Below are 23306 nucleotides of genomic sequence, written 5' to 3'. Positions count from 1 at the left end.
AGATATGTGGACCGTGGCTGCTGATCTTCAGCCAGGCTAGCTTTCAAGTCACTGGTGGAGTTCGACACATTTTCAGAAAAAGGCCACTCACAAAAATTTGACTTGGTTGTTCCATTTCACACAACTTGATGGGTGAGCAGGCACTCCACAGACTCAATTTGTATACAGTACAAGTCAATAAAAAGTCCGTTTTCTATCGTACATCCCCTGCGAAAGGAGCTTATTCATGCTGACATTATAATAATCATGTAACGTGGATAATACATGAAGATACATGCAAGTGACATTTTCTGCCCCTTGAGTGCCACTTACATGATTGCGGAGGAAATGTTCCCCCCCCCCCCCCCCCAAAAACGGGAAATCATATCGCATTTGTGCTATTTGATTCAAGCCTCTGTCGGTCAAACATTTTAACAGCCCTTTGAAAAAACAACAAAGCGGCATTACATTTCCTTTCGGACGCGTGGCGCGAGTACAAGCAAGCGAGCCGCAGCACATTCATGGACGCAAACATTTGATGCAAGTCAGAACAGCACATTTGAAGGATGCGCACATGCACTTTTACAGTCTCACATTTACTCGCCCGTTGAAAAAAAAATGACCACGTTCGAATCAACAAAATGTCATGTTTGACTGGAAGCTCTTTGCTACATCGCGTAACTTTCATATCATTTGTCATGTTTCATTTCATTCACTTTCAAAAAAAAAATTTCAGTCATGTGCTCTTAAAATGTCACTTTTCGAACCATCAGCAAGGATTTGTAAAATGGAAAAATGAAAAGAAACACAGCCTGGATGACACCTGTGGCAACTTAACATTATAGCAGCGAATTCTTGGCTCCATCCGCTTTAATTGAAGGCGTTATGCACCGGAACCTTCGACAGTGCGGCAACAGCTTGCTGAAAGTCACGTGACATCTGCTGCATGGGTGGAGAGTCATTTGAATATAAATAAATAAAATGACATCAAGATATTCAAATGTCCATGAAGCGGGGTTGGCGTTCCTGCGTTAAATTCAAACTCGTTTCTGTACAAAATGGCGTGTGAATACTGAAGAGCGGACGATGAACTGAAATGCGCTGCAACTGAATGTTGAAACGCCGAACGGGAGATTTGAAGACTTCAATGTTTTGAATTGATCAAGAAATGGGAAACCAGAGGGTAAAGATGCTTTCGGATTTAGGAATTGTCAAATGTGGGAACTATGTAATATAGTTCCCAAAATGTCAGTGTTATTTTAGTTTTGGATTTTCATTTTTGTTAGTTTTTATTTCGTTTTTATTTTTTATTTTTTTTATTTTATGTAGTTAGTTTCAATTAGTTTTCAGGGTAGTTCTGTTAGTTTTTATTACTTTTAGTTATTTAAAAAATGCTTAGTTTTAGTTAGTTTCAGTATTACTATTATTATATATTTTTTTTACTGTGTATTACTTGTGCGCAATATTTAATAAACATTGTAAGCTTTGCATTTCAGCAGAGTTTGTGAAAAAGCGACGTCATCTGACGGTGCTTTTCTATTTGCTGCTGCGAGATGACGTCACTTCTGTGCGACAAACTTTCAAACGTCCTTATTCCGGGTAAATAAATATATTTAAAATCACTCCCAAATGCAACATGCATTAAATGAATTAGCAAAGACTAAAACGAAGGACATTTTCGCAATTACTATAGTTAGTTTCAGTTAGTTTAAAAAAGCATTTTATGGGAATTTTATTTTTAGTTTTTTCATTAGTTTTCGTTCACTAAAATAACCGTGCGATGAACGAAGGGTCGCGTGCTGTCTACGGGCAGTAGGCGTGGGAATAACCCTGAACTGGTTGCCGGCCACTGGCAGGCAGAATAGAATTCCTACAGAAATGGGGTCCATGCCACGGACGTCCGACTTCCGGGTTTCGCACATCAGCGCCGTTTCCGGCGCGTTCCAATACTCGCACCCCCGACTCGGGGGGGGGCGTCTCGGCTATCCGAAATGCTTCGGGCACTGAGACAGACACTTAACACTCGCAGCCTCGCACCCGTCGACGGGATCAAAAGGCGGAAGCGCAAGTCCTGGGACGCGGCCCACACGTCGCAAACCGGAAACGGAAGCAAAGTTAAAGTCCACATCGTCACGTCTGTCTTTTAAAGTAGGCTAATATAAAATAATTGACTTGTTTTATTGCAGACAAATGTTGTTAGAGTAAAACATTTTGCAGCCATGTTCAGTCGCTGTCAATCTTTACGTCATCTGAAACGACGCTATTCAAATTGAGACAACTTGACCTGAGCAAATACGCTCTCCCTCAAAAAGGGTGCGACCAACTGACAAAGTTGGTAGCATCAGTGCTAGCAGTGCAAACGTTTGTACAGAGCCCTGTACGGTGAACAATTGTGGATTTGGGGAATGGGAAGAGTTCCCAAGATGTGCTGAACGAGCTGAACGGTTTGAAGTTGAAAAGGTTCGAGTCAATTGATTAAGGTGTGCAATGCGGAAAGATGAGTTCATTTGGAGATTGCTCCATTGATTTCAATAGGAATTATTTTCATGAAAAATGTGGACAAATTATAAATTTGGGCAAGTGTGAAAACTATTACCTAGATGTCCTGAATACTGTGAATATTTTGAAGTTGTGGAGAAAAGTAGAAAAAAGCCGACTAATCATAACAATCACAGAATTTGGTGCCGTTATCCTTATAGCAAAATTGCCGCAGTCATTGCAAACTTACTGTTACAACATAAATAAAAAAATACCAGTGAGCTTATATTTAAAAAAAAAAAAAATGATTTTTTTTCCTGTTTTCTGAAAACATTCAAATATGACTTAGGCAATTATGCGATTAAGGCTAACAATGAGGTTAAATGCTCTTCAGCATCGACACAATAAAAAACAAAACAAAAACAAGACATCTTTACGCGCATTCAGAACGGAGACACGGGCGAGCGCACCGTGTCGGCCGAACCGGGGGAGCAGTCGTCCGACTCCGACGTGAAGTCGGCGGGGGACAGGACCACAGGCTGGGAGTCGCGAGCGGGCGCCGAGCAGTCGGATGAGCGAGCGCCGTGCGGGAAGGTGGCCGCCGGCTTGGCTTCACGCAGATCTTGTCGTTGGCGGAAAACTTGCCTCTCCTTGTCCAGTGGCGTGTTCTGATAAGGGCAATAAAAATTGGCAACATTTTGGTTCAGGAAATGTACAGCGCTAACTTGCTTTGCCGTGCCTGGATTTTTCAACAATAAATCGTTTCTCTAAAATGAATGAATAAATAAATATTTTTCCTATTTAAAAAAAAAGAAAAGCTTGTCTATAAATATAAATATAAGCTTGTCTAAAACTTTTTTTTCATGGCAATGTACAAATCCTAAAAAGCAAATGGCACTTTTTTTTTCTTGCGAATATACATTTACAAAACAAACAAACAAATACAATAGAACGACTGTACACAACATTTTTCTTATAAAGAGCATTTCCTTCCATTTGCTTGAAAATATAAAATGTTCTTGCAAACCTTGGAATCACCCCCCAATAATACGCAACTTATTTTAGAAATCTACATTACTTTTTCCTTCAATATATTTTGGAAAGTAGTATTTCTGAAAAACATTACTTTTTGAAGAAATATTCTCAAAATGTACACTTTTCTTGAAAATATACCTATTTTCTTCCCCCCCAAAAATATACAACTTTTATGGAGAACAACTTTTTTCTTGTTAAGTTTTGTAGCAATATGTATATATATATATATATATATATATATATAAAATATATTTCAACTTCTCAAAAAAGACTTTTTCAAAATATAGTATATAACTGTTCAAAAAAATTAACTTAAATTAATTAAATTAAATTAAAAATTAACCCCCAAAACTGTATGACATCTACGATAAAAGGACACTTCTGAAAAATATGAAGCAGCTTGTTTTTCTGAAAATCTGACTTTTTTCCCCTCAAAAACATGACTTGCTAGAAAGCATTTGTATTATTATACACCTTGTTCCATTTGATAACTTCAAAAAATAAATACTTCAATACAACAGATCATCTATGTTTTTTAAGTCTTGGACATTTTCTCAAAAAGGATACTTTTCTCTGTCAAAAACATTCCATGCGCGTATGTACGCGTGCATATTATTGTGCGCAGACTTACGGTGATGACCATGATGCCCGCGGCTGTGCTGCTGCCTTTGGGTCCGGTGTTGAAGTTCTTCTTGATCCTCAGTGCCACCGGCAGCTGCTGTTGGTTATCTGGCACGCCGTCCTCCTGCGAAAAGCAAACATTGCCCGACCACCCACCGCTTGAAGGTTTGAGCGCACGGGAAGCGGCGACATCGCCGACGTCATCTTACATTGACCCACGGGTGCTCCAGCACCCGCGCGGCTGACATTCTTTGGTCCACGTCCACCTGCAGCATGCCACTGATGAGAGCCTGAACAGCAGACGCGCCAAGCTCCGTTAAGAGGGGCAGCCACGTAACGTAACGTTCTGACCGCTTGGGAAGGTTTTCGAGCGCGGCACCCACCTTGGCGGAGTCCGACACGCTGTCCCAGTGTGGCGAAGGGAACTCCAGCTCGGCCTTCAGGATCTCTTGGAATAGAACATCCTGGTCCTCACCGTTGCTGTGCAAACACACAAACATTCCACCACAAGCCTCAGGTCCAGAAAGTAAAAACCCTGCCACAGTTTGGCTTTAGCCATTTATGCTAGCTAGCTAGCGAGCTAGCAGGTAAACAAGCACCATGGGAGCTAGAGCTAGCACTTGGAGTTTTTACTGTCTGGACCTGGATTTGCCACCTCTGGTCCTCGGTACCGCCAGTCATGTCTGGTCCGCTGACCTGAGGCACCGGGTCGGTGTGAATGGGTGGACGAGCTCAGAGAGGTATGGTGGTGTGGGACCGTTTAAAAGGGGAAGTCAACCTTAAACAATTCTTGACAATAATATGTTATATGTGACCACACTAGTCTAATCATGACATTCTGATTAATATGACATTTGTGGAATACAAGGTTATTTTAGTTAATGAAAACTAACGAAAAAACTAAAATTCAAAAAACAATTTTGTCAAAATAAAAATGAAAACGCTTTAAAAAAAACGGAAACTAACTGAAACTACATTTTATGTTTACAAAACTCACTAAACCTACAATTTTAGCAAAAATTTCCTTCGTTTTAGTCTTTGGTAATTTAATGCATGAGCCTTTGGGGATGATTTTTTAAAATGCGATTTTAAGTATATGTATTTAACCCGAATCAGGACGATTGAAAGTGTGTCACACAGAAGTGACGTCATCAAGCAGCAGCCAATAGGAAAGCACCTTCAGATGGCGACAATTTTGTACATGCTTGACTTTTGGCTCCAATGGCTCAAGCTCGCCTGCTTTTTCATTTAACTCAGTCGAAATGCAACTCTAGGTAAGAAATTTGTTATTGCGTACAAGTAATACACTGAAACCAAACTAAAACTAAGCATTTTTTTAAATAACTAAAACTAATAAAAACTAACAGAACCACTCTGAAAACTAACTAAAAAAATAAAAAATCAATAACGAAATAAAAACTAACTAAAATGAAAATTCCCAAACTATAATAACCCTGGTGGAATATGAGTTATGCAGCAAAATCCAGCCGTTTTTATCCATCTCGGGGGGCGGCCATTTTGCCACTTGCTGTCGACAGAAGATGACATCACACTTGCTCAGGGCTCAGGCGGCGACCAATCACAGCTCGCCTGTTTTCTGAAGCTGAGCCGTGATTGGTTGTTACATGAGACCCGAGCAACTGTGTAGTCATCTCCACTCGACAGCAAGTGGCAAAATGGCCGCCTTCTGATATTGATCAAAACGGCTGGATTTTGCTGCTTATGTCATATTCCACGAAGGCAATATTAACCAGAATACCGTATTTAGACTAGTGGGGCTGCATAGAACATATTAGGGAAAGCAAATACAATGAAAACAGCAGGGCCCCCAAAATGGGTCCCTGTGGAACACCACACGACAGTGGGGCAGAAAGGGTCAAAACCACTCAAGAGCGCTACCACTAATGCCCACCTGGTGCTGCAAACGAGCCAACAGAATACCGCCAGATCAAACAGATCCAACAAAACAAGACGCAGTGTCAGCCACGGTCACTTTAAAAACAATATCCTGTTTTTAAATAAAGAGATGGAAATGAAAACATGTTTTTGTTTAATCCGATGCATTTTATCTGACCAATTAAAATAAAGGTTAGTCGCAGCCCTAGTGCCTAAACGTGAAACCGTTTATCCAGTAAACCCTCGAGCCCTGCCACAAATTTCAAATACAGCAAATGACCAATGATTCAAAGGAAAAATCTAAATCTAATCAAACCATGCAACAAATATCACATAACTTGTGGTGATGCAGGAGCGCGTACCAATTAAAGGGCGGGAAGCCACACAGCAGGATGTACGTGATAACACCCGCAGCCCAAATGTCCACCTTGAGGCCATACCTGGAAATGAACAGAAAGGCCACAACATTAGGAACAGCGGCAAAATAGGTAGGTTGCGAAATCCTGTCAACTTGACACCTTCAGAGAGGACAACGTCAGCACTCACCCCTTCTCAGCGACGATCTCCGGCGCCACGTAGGTGGGCGTGCCGCACACCGTGTACAGGTCACCGTTGACAACCGTGGCCAGGCCAAAGTCGCCCAGCTTCAGAGACTTGCTGCCGTCGGGGTGCCGGTAGACCTTTGTCACACACACACACGACACGAGAAGATGAAGAAGAAACGTTTCGGGCTATAGGCCAAGTAAGCGGCTGCCTAGGGCCCCCAAGCCACAAGGGGGCCCCCAAGCTCAGTCTTACTTGAGAACGAACTATGTCCTGTCTTTATCTGTCTCTAATATTTGTCGATTTATTACATCCCTTTTATTCTTAAAAAAATAAACATAGGATATAAATCAAATAAACTGTGATGATAAGATGTTTGTAACAATTTGGCTTTAGCCCCTGATGCTAGCTAGCTCCCTAGCAGGTAAACAAGCACCATTAGAGCTAGCTAGCTTCTGAGCTGTTAAACGAGCACCATGGGAGCTAGCTAGCTAGCAACTGAAAGTAAAAACCCTGCCACAGTTTGGCTTTAGCCCCTGATGCTAGCTAGCTCCCTAGCAGGTAAACAAGCACCAATAGGATATAAATCAAATAAACTGTGATGATAAGCTGTTTGTAACAGTTTGGCTTTCGTCCCTGACGCTAGCTATCTAGCTAGCTCCCTAGCTGGTAAACGAGCACCATTAGCGGTAGCTAGCTTCTGAGCTGTTAAACGAGCACCATGGGAGCTAGCTCGCTAGCAACTGAAAGTAAAAACCCTGCCACAGTTTGGCTTTAGCTCCTGATGCTAGCTAGCTAGCTCCCTAGCTGGTAAATGAGCACCATGGGAGCTAGCTAGGGACCTGTGGCAGGGTTTTTACTTTCTGAACTTTGTTTTGCCAACTCTGATGATAATCAGTGGCTGGTGTTTTTGTGTCACAGTTAGTGACGTAGAGGTGCGTCACTAACTGCGTGAGAATGATTGACAGCTACCCATCTACTTTTCCCGTTAGCGAGAGTATTAAAACCAAACAGACACTGTAATGGCATCAGCGGCGCGGAAAAACTGAAGAAAAAGAAAACTGAAGAAGAAAAACCGTCAAAGGAGAAAGGTTGGCACTTGTTGATGGATAGTTGGAGCTAAAACGGAATTTCATTTAATTTTTAGCGAGTTTGTTTATTTGTTTTGCTAGCCAGCTCGCTAGCCTCGGGCATTTATTTATAGACGTTAAAAATGGTACCCATTGCCGCCCTGCTTGACACTCAGCAATAAGGGTTGGAATTGGGGGGTTAGCTCACCAAATGATCCCCGAGCGCGGCCCCTGCTGCTGCTCACCACTCCCTCAGGGGATGGGTCAAATGCTCTCCACAAATTTCGCCCCACTTCGGTGGGTGTGACAATCAGTGGTACTTTAACTTTAACCTTCCCTTGGCCAGCCCCGAGTTCAACTAGTAGGCTGTAAATTATTGTAGAAAATGCTCAAAAGTGAATTTTTTAAAATTGTTTAGAAGCTTTAAAAAGACACTGTACATCAGTTTTTAATATAAATTTCAATTTTAATATTCTGTATTACTGCAATATTACTGTAATAAAGAAAATAGGAATATTCAGTCATGGTCTATTTGCTTGATAACCTAAGAAGCTGTTTTAAGTTAGTTTTCCTTGTTGAGCTTTAAAATTGAGTTTTGTTTTGCTGTGTTTTATTTAAATTAAACATTTCTCTAAACAGTCAAAAGCTGTTTTATTTATTGACTTAAGAAGGACTGTCAACGTAAGATGTTTAATTGTAACTGTAGTCTGTTTTGCTCATAAAGTGTAACAGATTGTGGTATCTTAGGAATTTCCCCCCCCATGAATCTAGAGGCGTGTGTTTGTTTACCAGCAGATTTTCGGGTTTGATGTCTCTGTGGACGATGTTGAGGTTGTGCAGGTACTTGACGGCGCTGGCCAAGTTGAACAACATACAGCCGGCGTCCCGCTCCGTGTACTTGTTGGACGAGGTGATGGCGTCAAACAGGTCGCCCCCCTTGCACAAAGACGGACGGGCTTTAGGATCTCCAAAGTCGGCTTCGAAGCCAAAGGGAGGGTTTGAGGAATCGTTCTCGTACCTTGACTAACTCCATGACCAGATAAATCTCATTGCCAGTGTCCATCTCTTCAATCAGCAGTACGATGTTGGGATGTTTGACACGCCGAAGGATGGACACCTCGCTCTGGATCATGTGCTCCTGCACAGCAAAGAAAATTAAAAGTGACGGACGACCTCGGCTGCCGAAACGAGAAGAATAGATTCTTGAATACACAAAAAATATTCTGGTAAAAGTCCAAGTACTAATTCAACTCATTTAATTCTTGTCGGAGGTTGAAAACAGGTCATCATGGAGTTAGTAGTGCTGTCACTATCGAATCAATTAATCTATCAATTATTCAATCGATTAATTGACTAATCTGATTCATTTTGATTTTGCATTCAAATGTATTACAAAACATTTTTTACCCCCCTGATTACTGTTTATTGACCAATGATTCATTCTATGAATTTTTATACACAAACATTTGGATTTTAGCTCAATAGCTTCCTGGTCATGTGACCTATGGACTCAAAATTGGTGTGGGATTGTAGCGCTTGTTTTTCAATTTCACATTTCTCAATATTTTCCATGAATTTTTATACACAAAATTAGCATTTTTGCTCAATAGCTTCCTGGTCATGTGACCCATGTACTCAAAACCAGTGTGGGATTGTAGCGCTCGACCTCCCGCATGAGATACGCCTCTTGTTTTTCAATTTCACATTTCTCAATATTTTCTATGTATTTTTATACATAAAAATTAGGATTTTAGCTCAATAGCATCCGGGTCATGTGACCTACGGACTCAAAATTGGTGTGGGATAGTAGCGCTTGTTTTTCAATTTCACATTTCTCAATACTTTCCATGAATTTTTATACACAAAATGAGCATTTTTGCTCAATAGCTTCCTGGTCATGTGACCCATGTACTCAAAATCAGTGTGGGTTTGTAGCGCTCGACCTCCCGCATGAGATACGCCTCTTGTTTTTCAATTTCACATTTCTCAATATTTTCTATGTATTTTTATACATAAAAATTAGGATTTTAGCTCAATAGCGTCCGGGTCATGTGACCTACGGACTCAAAATTGGTGTGGGATAGTAGTGCTTGTTTTTCAATTTCACATTCATTTCTCAATATTTTCTATGCATTTTTATACCTAGAAATTTAGCATTTTTGCTTAATAGCTTCCTGGTCATGTGACCCGTGGACTCAAAATTGGTGTGAAATCATGTTCATTGAGTCATCTGAGCGGATAATATCATCATCAATGCGTTTTAATGACCCGCAGAAAGCCCGGAAATGATACGAGGTGGATACGATCAAGTGAGGAGCTGTTGAGCACCTTCCCTCTGCACTTCTCCTTGCTGATGATCTTGAGGGCGTATTCCCTTCCCGTGGATCTCTCCACGCACTCTCGCACCACGGCGAAGTTCCCACTGCCTAAAGTGCGGCCCACTCTGTAGCGCTCGGCGATGGAGGCGGGGACAGTGAAGGCGTCCATGGGCTCAGCTGCGGCGGGGGAGGGGGCCAGAATGAAATCACCATGTTCATTCGTCAAGGACGGCGCCTCACCTTCGCTGCTGGCGCCGTCGCCCTCGTCCATGGAGCTGCACACCTTGGTGGAGGCCAACGAGAGAGACGAGCCGCTGTGCTGCGATCCCTGACGTGAACGAAAAAGGAGAATGACAAAATCTTTATTTGCAGCGCACTTTAAAAACAACAATCACTACATACACCGTGATGCACGTGGAGTAAACATCAGATAGACAAAAACAACGTTGTAAAAGCAAAAATGAATAACATATCAACAAAAAACAATACGTGTGTGGTTTGTGACATGCAACAGAACATTCACAATTTCAACAATCAAGAGACACCAAGAGATGGTAAACCATTTTTCAACAAATTAAGACATTTCACTGACATTATTTTAGAATTTTGTGCCACATGTGCATTGCATATTTATTGTAAAATTTGTGTATTTGAAAATGATTTTTTTTTTCCTATGATATACTGTATGTTTCTGTTTGTATTGGATTTTTAAAGGTGCACTGTGCCATTTTAAAAGGTCATGTTAAAGGAATACAACACTTATGAAAAACTAACCAGCTATTCTGTGAAATGTTAATTTCAACTTTTTTTCCCTGAAAAATATGTCAATTGATGTTGAGTGATTATGATTTTATAGCAACTGTGGCAGTCGCTTTAAGATCGTGCACGCACGCGCACCATGAACGAGCCTGACACAGATGCTGCAGTTACGCTTTGGGTCAGAGGTGGTAGTCACGAGTAAAAAAGTGACAAACTGCACAAAGATCCTTTCATATATTTTCTACTTTTTCTTATTTGTTTATTTTCAGGATTATGCTGGATTTTTTGTCTCTTTTTTATTTGGCGTAATATTTGTGTGCTTCTTTTTACTTTTTGCCTAATATTTTCATATTACAGTATTTTTTGGGGGTCAAATATTTTGGTGTGTATATATATATATATATATATATATATATATATATATTGTTTTTTAGTTTTCTAATATGTTTGTCATCATTTTGTAATTTAATAAGTGTTGTTTTATTGTTTAACTGTGTATTTCCCATCTACCGGTAATATTTTTTCACTAATGTTTTAAGCATTTCTACTTTCGTTAGTTTGCACACATGTAACTAATGTTGCGGCGTGTGCCGTCACCATACGCAAGCGATGCCTTTCTTTCCGCAACACGGTGGCGTGGGGCTCGAACCTCAAAAGAAAGTCACAATTTGGTAAATTTCAGATTTTTTCCAGAAATCGATACTTATTTATTGTTCAGTCCACACGTGTTGGTGTTATTTTTGTAAGTTATTGAGCAATCTAAAAAGTTGTGAATGTCTTTCTCAGTGTTAATGGTTGAACAAATATGTGGTTTTGGCGGTCTCCTGAAAAGGGACCACTTTGGAGGTACAAGGGGTACCAGCCAGCATTTTGCTATTTTACATTTTCATACCATAAACAAGATTGAGCACTGTGCACCTCTATCTGCTCCATAAGAAAAGTTAGTTGTCATTTGTAAAGGACTAAAAAGTATTTTCCCCTACCTGATGTCTCCTGAGGCTGCCCGGGCTGGTGGGCGAGCGGCAAGGGGATTTCCCCGATCGAGGGGTGGACAGGTGACTGCCTGCAGTGCCGTTGGCTGTTGACCCCAAAAAAAAAACCAGACAGTCGTCATTTTTGCCTCCCTTTCAACAGTCGGCAATGCTGGATTTGTTTGGTCTCGCCTGAGCCAGTCGATGAGGGCGACTTGCTCCTGCGAGACATCCCGCCACTTCTTGGAGAACAGCGGCCGTGCACTGACGGAAGTCGACCATACGAGGCCGACTTGGCCACCCTGCATTCTGCAGAGAAAAGAAACAAAGAAGAAGGAAACTTGGACACGAGGCAAAGGTGGTGTGCCGCGCAAGCGCAGCAAACCAAACCAGCGGAATAGCTGAAAATGACGTCCACAAGGAATTTAATGTCAAGCGTGTTATTAGCAGCTATCAACACACAGTGTATTAAAAAAAAAACTGTAATGTAACAGAATTTTATTATTTATTTTACATTTTTTTCTCCTGTATTCTAAAAATATTATTTAGTTTACAAAAATAAACTCTAATCTTGCATATCTAATGTAAAACAACATGAAATCACTGTAAATGCAAAAAAAAACAATATTTTCTGCATTAGAAAAACATATATTAATTGTTAAAATACCTTCACAAATGTATCATGATTTCATAAATATTTGTCTGTTATTTAATGGAATAAAATTAAAAAATAAATTAAAATAAATTAACTCATTCAGTCCTAGCCATTTACTGGATTTTGACTGATTTTGCAAGGCCCGCAGAATATTGTGTTCTATTGCTATAAAAACATGGAACCTACCAAAAGAAAGATTCGAGTCTCTTCTTTCATCTGTTTCCATTTTGCAGCAATTAGCATGAGAATGTAACTAAGTTTCATCGTTATTCACAAACTTGTTGAAAACACTGAGGAAAAGAGCTTTTTGCAACATGGCCCTGGTTGATCTCTTATACTCTGCTGCCACTTGCTGGCCGTTTTTGTAATAACTACCATTATTTCAAGCATTCTCTTCAGTTCAGAGACTGCATCAAAGCCTTCTGTATACTCTAGCATTAAAAAAAACATACTATTTTGGTAATATTTCAAATAGAACGTTTTTATAAAAATGAATTATTATGAATTTTTTTACAGTGCAGTTGAGATGGTGAGACTTTGTCCTGGTAGCAGGTCAGGGATGTTCCCAATTCCAATGATGTCTTATTCCACAATTCACATTTCCAACAGCCACGGGGACAAGCAAACAAATATATAAAGGCAGACCTTTTTTTAGCAGAAGAAGCAACTTTCCCCTTTCAGGGGCCGCCACATTGAGCCACTCGAATCGAATGGTTTAGTTTGGCACACTTTTGACACTGGACGTCCTTCCTGAGACAACCCGCACATTTTCATTGAGGTTCTGGCACGGCAGTGGCTGGAAATCAGCATTTAAGGTCTTGTCTATGGACCCAACTGGATGTTTCCCGTCAACCTGACCAGTATTTGGACCCCGATTGCCACGTCCACAGTCCTGTGTTACCCACCGAGCCATCCAGCTGTGTGTAATCAATGCATTGCAACACACGTTGTTAGAATAAATGTACATAAATTATCCCATATTTACTGTTAGAGTATTGCAAAACATGACTCTTGCTCTTGCAGCTTCAAAAACACGAACTGTGCCCTCATCACTTTGACTGTTAAAACCTTCAGCGCCGAAGAAAGACACATCTGTATTATTATCTGCACAATGACTCAAATTCATGATGGTTGCTGCTGTGTGTTCCCCCAACTTTTAGAGCAGCAATGACTGTGTAACCAGGGACCGCCCTAAAAGAACTAAAACGAGAGGGCTGGGCAGAATGTGCTTCAGAGCGGTAGGAGATCGTAACTGTGCACATCTCTGTCCGTTCTCCTCGCAAGCAAAAATAATCTAAATCTCTTGTCTACCTTTCTTGTCTGTTGTTTATTAAATGTTCTAGGTTGACTGAACCTGACAAACGTGTCCAAAATGGCGACCGGCTTCAGATCGTCAGGCTGCCCAAATCCAATGTGATGGGTGGAAATAATGAGTGCAACCTTGGGTAAAAGTAACCCACTCTGCTAAAAAATCCCCAGCGACCCAACGAATGTGTTAGGAGAACAACCCAGCATTTGTTGGTGTGTATGCCACACTTACCACTTTCATCCAGACTGAAGTCATCTTGGTAGCGGTACTTTTCGGGCCCACAAGCAAAGAAGATGTCGTCCTCTCCAAAAAAGTCCTGAAGGCACGTAACCTGTGGAATGTTTCAATGGTCATGTGACAGTGGTTCTGTTTGGAACGATTTACTACAAACGTATTGAATTCAATTACTGTGCCACAAGAGGGCGCCTGCGTGCCAATAGTGGTTTTGAGAAGCACTCGCCTCAATCAGAAACGCTTGCAAATACATAAACAAATGGCGCTCTCATTAGCATGAAGCCAACTCAGCAGTCATAAATAAATCAAAAGATGCTGATGGAGTTCTGGCTATCTCCTTAAAAGCTACTATTGATACACTGAAGTCAAGCACATTTCCTTTGACTGGGAAAGCACCTCCGCCATCTTAACTCAAGCAGTTAGTGCTTAATATGAGACTGGTTGCCCGTCTTGACTTGGACTTATTTTATTGCACCTCAGTCCGGCCAAAATAGCTCAAACAATGAGCTTGGCACAGCAGACACGCCCTCCCACTTTGACGGACCCCATTAAGCACCCCCCCCCCCCTCCTCCAAAACGTGTGCCGACACCCGTGGGGGGTGCAAGGACATCCGTTGCCAAGGAGATGTGGGGGGTTGTGCGTGAGAACGGAAAGATGCAAAAGTGCACGGCAGCTGCCAGGCCAGTGCGCAGACCACTAAAAATAAAAAACAGTTTATTTTCAATTATTGGGTGAATATTTACTTGACAAGTCCATTTACAATGTGTGCCCTTACACGTCCATATATATATATATATATATTTTTTTTTTTATAGTTTTTGGTATGACCCAGCCAAGGATTGAACCCACAACCTCCCACTCTACCACTTGGCCACAGAGCTTGTCATGCTGAGTGATCTATCTAGACACACATTTCCATTTTTAAACACTATATTGTTTTTAATATATCATATAATATATTGTAATAATTTGTAACTACAGTTACAATACAACACATTGATACAATAAATATATTTCCAAATGATTTATCTCGACTCACTTTCAATTTCATTGGTTGTTTGGCTAACCAATAAAATCGGTACGCCCGTAACCACCCGGAATGGTCAATGTCTGACCAATCTATTTAACTAGATTGGTCGTTTTTTTTTTTTTAACCAATCCATTTTTGGAGTGTACTTTCAAAGCCTACTCTGAAACCCTAAACCTATTTTGAAACCCAAACCAAGCTTTAAAATCATAGCCCTACTCTGAAACGCTAACTCACCTTTAAAACACGATACTATTAAACACAACACACACAAACATTTGCACTTCAATTCGTATTTTGACTTTGATTCTACCACGCATTCTCACATACATTGGGGCACAACTGAACTATTTGGGACTTTGGTGCTGCTGATTTATAATCCCTCCCTTGCTTTCAAGCTTGTGCCTCTTCCCAAAATGGGAGGAAGGAGGGAGGACAAGATTTGGCTTCCCGCTCATCCACCGCTGTGATTGGCTGTACAACACAGACGCTGCCACGCTCAGCGTCCCCACCACCGGGGCACGAATGTTTCACTTTTATCTCCGCTTAGGAGTCCAGAAATGGTTTCGCTCCAAAGTGGTGGTGGAGGGGGCGGGGCTAGCCGGTTGCTATCATCATCAGCATCTTGCAGCAGAAAATCAAGGCAGCGATCTAAAATAGCTTCCTTCTGCTGGGGAGAATCTGACTTTTTGTTTGAACAGTTAAAAATAGAAAGTGCTGGATAAGGACTGCAATCAGGAGTGTTGAGAACAAATGCAAAATGTTGCAAAATTGTTCTCGATAAGGCCTCGTAAAAATCCACCCGCTCGATTAATGACTTCCTACACACAAACCGTCCGTCATATGGCCCGACCGGCTGATTAAAAGCCATCTGGTTGGTCAATACTCGTACAGGACGCTTCCGCTCGACAACAATCAAAGTGTTGGATGGGGGGTGGGGTTGGGGGGCCGGGGGGCCGGGGGGGCCTGATGGAGCCGCTGTGTCACTGAGCCAGCCTGCACAAGAAATCAATAAAGGTGCCCTAGTTACACGACATCACAGCTTTTCTTCTGATCAGGAAAATATCTCTAAAATATTCAATCTGTGGCGATGTGCGTCTTTAGACTGAATTTTTATCCCTGATCCGCTCGGTACACGCCCGACCATCGTCCCAAAAAAAAACAAAACAAAAAAAAAAACGTTTCATTTTTCAGATGACAAATCCTTACCGAGTGTGTGGCTGCAAAATGCAGCGTGTTGACGTCCAAGGGTTGACATTACGGAGCAGAGATGTTGGAGGTGCGCGTAATACAATTACAGAGCAGCGGGGCCGCAGCCGCATCCATTATTGCGGCGGTGGAAGGCCGCAGGCCAACCGAACCACCTCAGACCAAAGTCAGTCATGCAAAGTTACTTGTCTTTAGCTACATGTAATCGAGTCTGACCAAACCAACCGATGGTTGCAAATAGTGTTGTCACTATCGATTATTTTTAGAATTGAGGACTCTATCATTTATTCAATCAATTCATCTACTAATCGGACGCATGTAAGTGCATTTTTCCCCCTGATTACTGTTTATTAACCAGTGCTTGGTGTTTATTTCGCACTTCGTATTCGTATAGTGATTTTAGAAAAGAAGAGGGGGATTGATGTTGTCCTATGTTACCTACGGAAGAGGATTAGGGCCAGTGAAGTGAAAAAAGGAATGGCAGGATTCTATCTTTATTCTCAGAATTCTCTCTTTAAAGTCAGAATTCTGACTTTAATCTTAAAATTCTGACTTTAAAGTGAAAATTCTGACTTTAAAGTAAGAATTCTGACTTTATTCTCAGAAATTCTGACTTTAAAGTAAGAATTCTGACTTTATTCTCAGAATTCTTACTTTGATCTCAAAATTCTGACTTTAAAGTGAGAGTTCTGACTTTATTGAATTCTCACATTAAAATCAGAATTCAGAGAATGAAGTCAGGATTCTAACTTTCAAGTCAGAATTTTGAGAATAAAGTCAGGATTCTCACTTTCAAGTCAGAATTTTGAGAATAAAGTCAGAATTCTCACTTTCAAGTCAGAATTTTGAGAATAAAGTCAGAATTCTCACTTAACTTTTACATTGCCATCCTTTTTTTTTTCTTCCTTCACTGGCCCTAATCCTTTTACGTAGTTACCGGTTCTGTCATTGTTTTCCAAAGTAAGAACAGATGTCTACAAAATGTCTTATTTTGATTAAACACAGAAGATAATCAGTCTTCTTCCATGAAGGACTACAGAAATCAGTGAATTACTGTTGATATGCTGAAATCTGAGGATTTCGACAATTTTGGAAAAAAAATGACTCTGAACGATTACTCAATTATTAAAATAGTTTGATAATAGATTACGTGTCGATTAATCTTGACAGCTCTAGTTCCAAAGTGTACCCAAACAAAATACGTCAACAATATGTTATCCGTCCACACGTTCAAAGGTGAACATCATTCAAGCCATTTAGCCTGTTTCCCCACTCACTCCGGTTGTTTCAACAAAGTTTTGTTTGCTCGTGGTGCCATTGACGAACACGCCGTCTATCGCCACCCGGAAGTACATGTGACGTCATGGTGGAAAGGTTTAACCCGGGACTGCGTAGCGGGATCCGGTGCCATGTGCTCCATCCTCGTCTCACGCGCGCTACTACGCACTCGGAGCCCTGGCATCGCTGCCTGTAGCACTGCTCTGCAGCAGTTCCTTAGCAACCGGCACAGGAAACCACATCGCCATGGAAACCATAGACACCATCGGAGAGGAGGGGAGGGGAGGGGAGGGGAGGGGAGGGGAGGGGAGGGGAGGGGAGGGGAGGGGAGGGGAGGGGAGGGGAGGGGAGGGGAGGGGAGGGGAGGGGAGGGGATGGGAGGCGCTAGTCGTTAGATTTTTGTGATATGGTCCAAAGCATGGAGGGCACTTATTCGCCAGTCAGGAAGGGGCTTAGTTGAACAGATGAATAACCAACAATAAATATGTATAAATTCACATACAATACTATATTTAATATGTATGTATGTACTGTATGTCTATCCACCATCCACCTATCTATCTATCTATCTATCTATCTATCTATCTGTCCGTCTGTCCATCCATAATAAACATTTATCTATGTTCAAGCTAAGCTAACTACTTAACTAGCATCTATCTCTTTTTCAAGCTAAGATAACCCACATCAATATATCTGTCTGTCTATCTATCTATCTATCCAACCCCACCCATCCATCCGTCCGTCCATCCGTCCACAATATAAACATTTATCTATGTTCAAGCTAAGCTAACTACTGAACTAGCGTTTATCTCTTTTTCAAGCTAAGATAACCCACATCAATCTATCTGTCTGTCTGTCTATCTATCTATCCAACCCCATCCGTCCATAATATAAACATTTATCTATGTTCAAGCTAAGCTAACTACTTAACTAGCATTTATCTCTTTTTCAAGCTAAGATAACCCACATCAATCTATCTGTCTGTCTGCCTATCTATCTATCTATCCAACCCCACCCGTCCATCCATCCGTCCATTATATAAACATTTATCTATGTTCAAGCTAAGCTAACTACTGAACTAGCGTTTATCTCTTTCTCTAGCTAAGATAACATCCATCCACGCGTCTGTCTTTCTGTCTATCTGTCCGACTAGCCATTGATCGAGAGAACATGAGAGCCAAGTCACTAAATAGGATTGATCACTTGCTGTTGTTGTGTTAGCGGATACATCCGTCTAACTTCCCTTTTAAAGAAGTACATTAAATAGAGCCCGGGAAATCGAATTTCCCATTCCCAATAGATATAAAGTGGGCATCGGCCTATCTGTTTTATATTAGCCTATAAACTTTTCCATATAAAAGTTACAAACTGAGAACAAAAAACATATAGCCGGCATTGGGCCGAAACCTCCTATGTCGCAATTGGGTACATTTCATATTTTTCCACAAATTCAAAAAAACAAATCCGATCAGTCGAGTCCTCCTCATAAGCATTTTACACGCTATGCCGTTGACAGATTTTCAACAAGAGAAAGGGCAACTCGGTTACATACCGCCTTCCCGTCCACCGTGAAAAGCCTCTTGACGGTGCCGCTGTCCAGTTTAACGGCGTCCGTGATGTCCATCATGACCTGCTCGAAGGAATGTGCCGTCTTCTTGTTGAGCAGGACGCGCACGGCCTTGCGGGGCTTGACGCCACTGCGGACGATGGTGACCAGCTTCGGCTTGATGAAGTCCTTGCTCTCCCGGGTCTCCGGCGAGCCGGCCCTGCCGCTGCCGAGGGGCGGCGGGTCGCGGGCGGAGGGCGCGGCCGTCTTGGCGCCGGCGGACCAGTTGGGGTTGACGTTCTTCGTGTAGTCCACCTGCTTGAATGGCTCGAAGGAGGCACAGACGTAGCTTTCTCCTGTAAAGGTATGTGGGCATGCGGAGGGGGGGGGAAATCTGGTGAATTTCAATGAGACGTTAAGATGGCGGGTTTTGGAAACATTTTGGATTAGAAACTTTAGAAAAATAATGGCAAATTGTGGGAATGAGATATTATTACTTTACTGTTTTAAAATGTATGGTGTCGAAAAGAAAGTACGGATAGTTGGATGAAAATGTAAGAAGTAAAACGTAGGCTGAAAAATAACATTCAAGTAAAGTATAGATACACAAGATTTCTACTAGAGATAGATCAATATGTTTTTTTCAGGGCCGATACGATTATTAGTAGTCAAGGAGGCCGATAATCGATATTTGAAGCCGATATTCATTTTCAGTAAAAGGGAGACTTGCCGTAAAAAAAAAAATTTATGCCAATTTTGACTTGGCTGTAACGTCTTAAAGCATGTTTATTGAATTATTTTTCAGACTTTCTTAAAGCTGTTTTTTTAAGACAATAGATCTGTTTAAAAAAAAAAAAGAAGAAGTTTAGGGAGCCCCCAAGGTTATCAGTACGTCTTAAAAGTTAAATAGAAACATAAACAAGTAAATACCCTAGCTCTCTGTAGTTTTCTACAGTAAAAAAAATGTTCTCCGAAATTTAAAAATACCTGAAATCTTACACATTTCTTTGTTTTAATGTCGAACAAAAATAAAAGGCCATGGTCAGCAGCATCTCTTATAAAGTTAACTGAAAATGTATATAAATAGTTTTAGACGTATCTTTTATCGGCCGTCAGATTAAAAAAAAAAGGCCGATATTGATATTCGTCAAAATGCCCAAAATTTCCACTTCACTCATTTGCTCCCGAAAACGTATAAATATGTTTTTGGGACCATGGTAATATTTAAGATAGAACATTACCATTGTCCCAAAAACATATTTATATGTTGTTGTTTTTATGCTAGAGCATACAGAAGGCTTTGACGCAGCCTCTGAACTGAAGAGAATACTTAAAGGAATGGTAGTTATTACAAAAATGGCCAGCAGGTGGCAGCAGAGTATAAGAGATCAACCAGGGCTATGTTACAAAAAGCTCTTTTCCCCATTGTTTTCAACAGACTTGTGAATAATGATGAAACTTACCTATAGTCTAATGCTAATTGCTGTAAAAAAAAAAAAACAGATACAAATATACTTTTTTTTTCTTAATGAAAAAAGAGATTCTAATCTTACTTTTGGTAAATTCCATGTTTTTAGAGCAATAGAACACAATATTCTGTGGGGCTTGCAAAATTTGTCAAAAATCCAGTAAAACAGCCTGGGAGCGAAGGGGGCTGCTTCAGTGAAAATGGCAGTGAATGAGTAAAGTACTTATTTGAAAAGACTATATTCAAGCATAGACATTCAAATTCTGTTTTGCCATAAGCAGACATCCATGCAAAGCAGGCACTTGTAGCTCTCCTTGCCCACACGTGAAAGCCTTACAATAATGCGAGGGCACTTTGATGTCAATTTTAGTCAACAGCAAAATGGGGAGCCCCCCCCCTCTGGATGAAAACGTTGGATTCATATGCGTCGGAATACGTTTTTTAGACTCGCGGGGGCACATTCAACACATGACAGCATTTGACTTGAGGAACGTTCCCCTTAAAGAGCACCGCCCACCTTCAACCAGCTGCTCCATGCTGGCGATCCTCGTCACGCCATCAACCGTGTATATGGTCCGAACCCCCTGCGGTAGGTTGACGTTGTCCGAGAGGGACCGCGTGAGATCGGCCAGGAGCGCGTCCAGGGAGCGGAACCTGTCCTGCGAAATGGCGTACGCGATCCCTTGGAAGTAGCGGTCCCCGTTGCGGTAGAAACGAACCTTCTTGGCCTTCTTCTCCGAGCTCAGCGTCTGCAGCGTCCTGGTTCGGTACAAACTGCAGTGGGCGCTGTGGGTGGGACTGGGGAGCCCGTTGCCCCTGGAACCCCGGCGGGCATACCGCTGCGCCTTGTCCCGCTCGTCAAAGTGCTCCAGCTCCATATTTTGCTTTTATGCCCTAATAAAGATATAACAGACAAGGCTTTTAATTTGAAAGTGGACTTTTTTTTTCCAGCGGTAACTATTTCCTTGAGCAAGATGATAAATGTACCCAGACACGACCTAACGCGTGCATCAAAGAAATGTGGCTCACAAGTTGCGACACCTGTACGGTACTTGTTTTAGGTCAAATGGATTTTCAACTTGCGTGGCTTTTCTCCGGGTACTCCGGTTTCCTCCCACATTCCAAAAACATGCATGGCAGGTGAATTGGACACTCCAAATTGTCCATAGGTGCGATTGTGAGTATGGTTGTTCGTCTCTGTGTGCCCTGCGATTGGCTGGCAACCAGTTCAGGGTGTACCCCGCCTACTGCCCGAAGCCAGCTGGGATAGGCTCCAGCAACCCCCGCGACCCTTGTGAGGACAAGCGGTTAAGAAAATGGATGGATGGATTTTCAACTGTCCAATTGTTGGGTCTCTGGAGTGCCTGCCCACCCCATCAACTGTGAGATTGCGCAAGCACACAACTGTTATTGGCAGCTGCCGATTTTTCTTTCATTTTCATAAAACAGGACCACCCCCTTAAAACAGCTTCATTTCAGCAAGGCCTTTAGTGCCCGGAGTGATGAGTGCACCATAATGGTTGGTCCTTGAGGTACGTGGGCCAAAGACATGTCACGGGCACGGTTATTATCAAGACACCAGGAGTCCGTTTTTAATGATGTATTTTGGGAAATCCGCACAAATGCGATCGTGCTGAACGTCAGAAGCCCCCCTTTCATCACCACCATGCTGCTGCTGCTAGGACACATATGAGGTAGCATGTCACACCCATCCCATGCTGCTTGTTTTGACACCTCACGTTTCTCATTCATTTTTAAGCAATTAACAGACTAACGCACAGCATATGCACAGCTTCAGCAATTAGGCTTCTTGCAAGATAAAAAAAATAATAATAATAAAATAAAAAAAGACAATGCAAAACAAAAGGAAATAAATTGGACTGCATTGGTTCTTACCTTCGCGATATGAGCAGAAGCGTGAGGGGGGAAAAAGGTTGAAAGTTGACTTCAGATGCATTCATTTGGTGTCGCAGACGGACCGAGTGTCCCTTTGTTGGTGCGTGTGCGTGTGCACGCCCGCCTGCCGTGTGCTCGCAGGCGGAGAGGAGGCAGGGCTGGAGCCGGCGTCCTCCGCCCCCTCCTCCTCCTCCACCTGCTACCTCATCGTCATCTTTCTTCCTCCCTCCTCTGCCATTGCGCTGCGGTGGTGATCACCCAGAACCTGTGCTCGACCAAATCAAAGCGCGCATGCGCAATGTGTATACAATCAAGTCGGACACGGTAGACGAAGGGTCACCAACGTTTATGTAAAGACACTGAAATAAGTTGTAATGGGTTGTCATAATAATGAGTAAACCGATAAATAGCAATAAGTATCACTTCATTTCTGCACGTGTTCACATTTTCAAATGGTCACTTCCAACATTCCGACATTTCTGATATGTCCCCGATGCTTCCTTTACATGGTGAAAACGAACGGCGCATTGCTTTTGCCCGCGACTAGCATATTAATCAGGCAAGGGTGTTAAAAGTCAAAACATTTCATCACATTTTGGAATCGAAATTAATCGCCACTTATCAAATGACAAGGATCCAAAATCCAAAGCTTTTCGATGAGAGCCAGCGTTAAGTTCACCTCGGCCGCCATTTTGACTTGAGACGAAAGAGCGGAGTTGTCAATACTGCCGTTAAAAGGTACATTAAGTTGGCTAAAGCCAAATGAAAAAACCCAAGTATCAAACTCTCAGACATGCGAGGCAAATTTGACACACTGCTTTACCAAGTTCTCTGCGAGTAAAACAAATGCACATTCTTACCATGATAGCATCAAGTGGAATCAATGCAGGCTTCCATTTGACATAAAAGTGCCACTACCACTTTGCTAACTACCGGCTAAGACATACAATGGTACAGCTAGCCAGCTAACCCTAGCTATGCAAGACTAACGCTTCAAGGAAACCGGTTTAAGT

At 41.8% G+C, this 23306-nt stretch overlaps 1 protein-coding gene across 3 annotated transcripts; it reads right to left on the bottom strand.

The window, feature by feature from the left end:
- Window positions 1-392: 392 nt before the first annotated feature.
- Window positions 393-23299, bottom strand: LOC147171665 (serine/threonine-protein kinase DCLK1-like). 3 transcript variants are annotated; one of them, XM_086081422.1, is made up of 16 exons: window positions 23154-23299; window positions 22294-22558; window positions 20915-21291; window positions 18936-19285; window positions 13866-13965; window positions 11863-11979; window positions 11683-11777; window positions 9951-10268; window positions 8641-8760; window positions 8412-8558; window positions 6556-6689; window positions 6372-6449; window positions 4497-4593; window positions 4323-4403; window positions 4124-4237; window positions 393-3125 (listed from the first exon to the last, which is right to left on the bottom strand). In XM_086081422.1, exons 3-16 carry the CDS (start codon window positions 21273-21275, stop codon window positions 2901-2903), a joined length of 2337 nt encoding a protein of 778 aa, XP_085937548.1. In that variant the 5' UTR covers window positions 21276-21291; window positions 22294-22558; window positions 23154-23299; the 3' UTR covers window positions 393-2900. The 3 variants fall into 3 exon arrangements, with proteins under 3 accessions (XP_085937548.1, XP_085937549.1, XP_085937547.1); XM_086081423.1 differs by lacking the exon at window positions 23154-23299 and having other exon boundaries at window positions 9951-10117; window positions 10181-10268; window positions 22294-23102; XM_086081421.1 differs by lacking the exon at window positions 23154-23299 and having other exon boundaries at window positions 22294-23105.
- Between the last annotated feature and the right edge of the window lie 7 nt (window positions 23300-23306).

This window comes from Leptonotus elevatus, chromosome 7, assembly GCF_054856555.1.
Source record: "Leptonotus elevatus isolate MCC_2025b chromosome 7, RoL_Lele_1.0, whole genome shotgun sequence".
Lineage (NCBI taxonomy): Eukaryota > Metazoa > Chordata > Actinopteri > Syngnathiformes > Syngnathidae > Leptonotus > Leptonotus elevatus.
The sequence above is the reverse complement of the archived record's forward strand: the minus strand, read 5'-3'. Positions and strand labels throughout refer to the sequence as shown.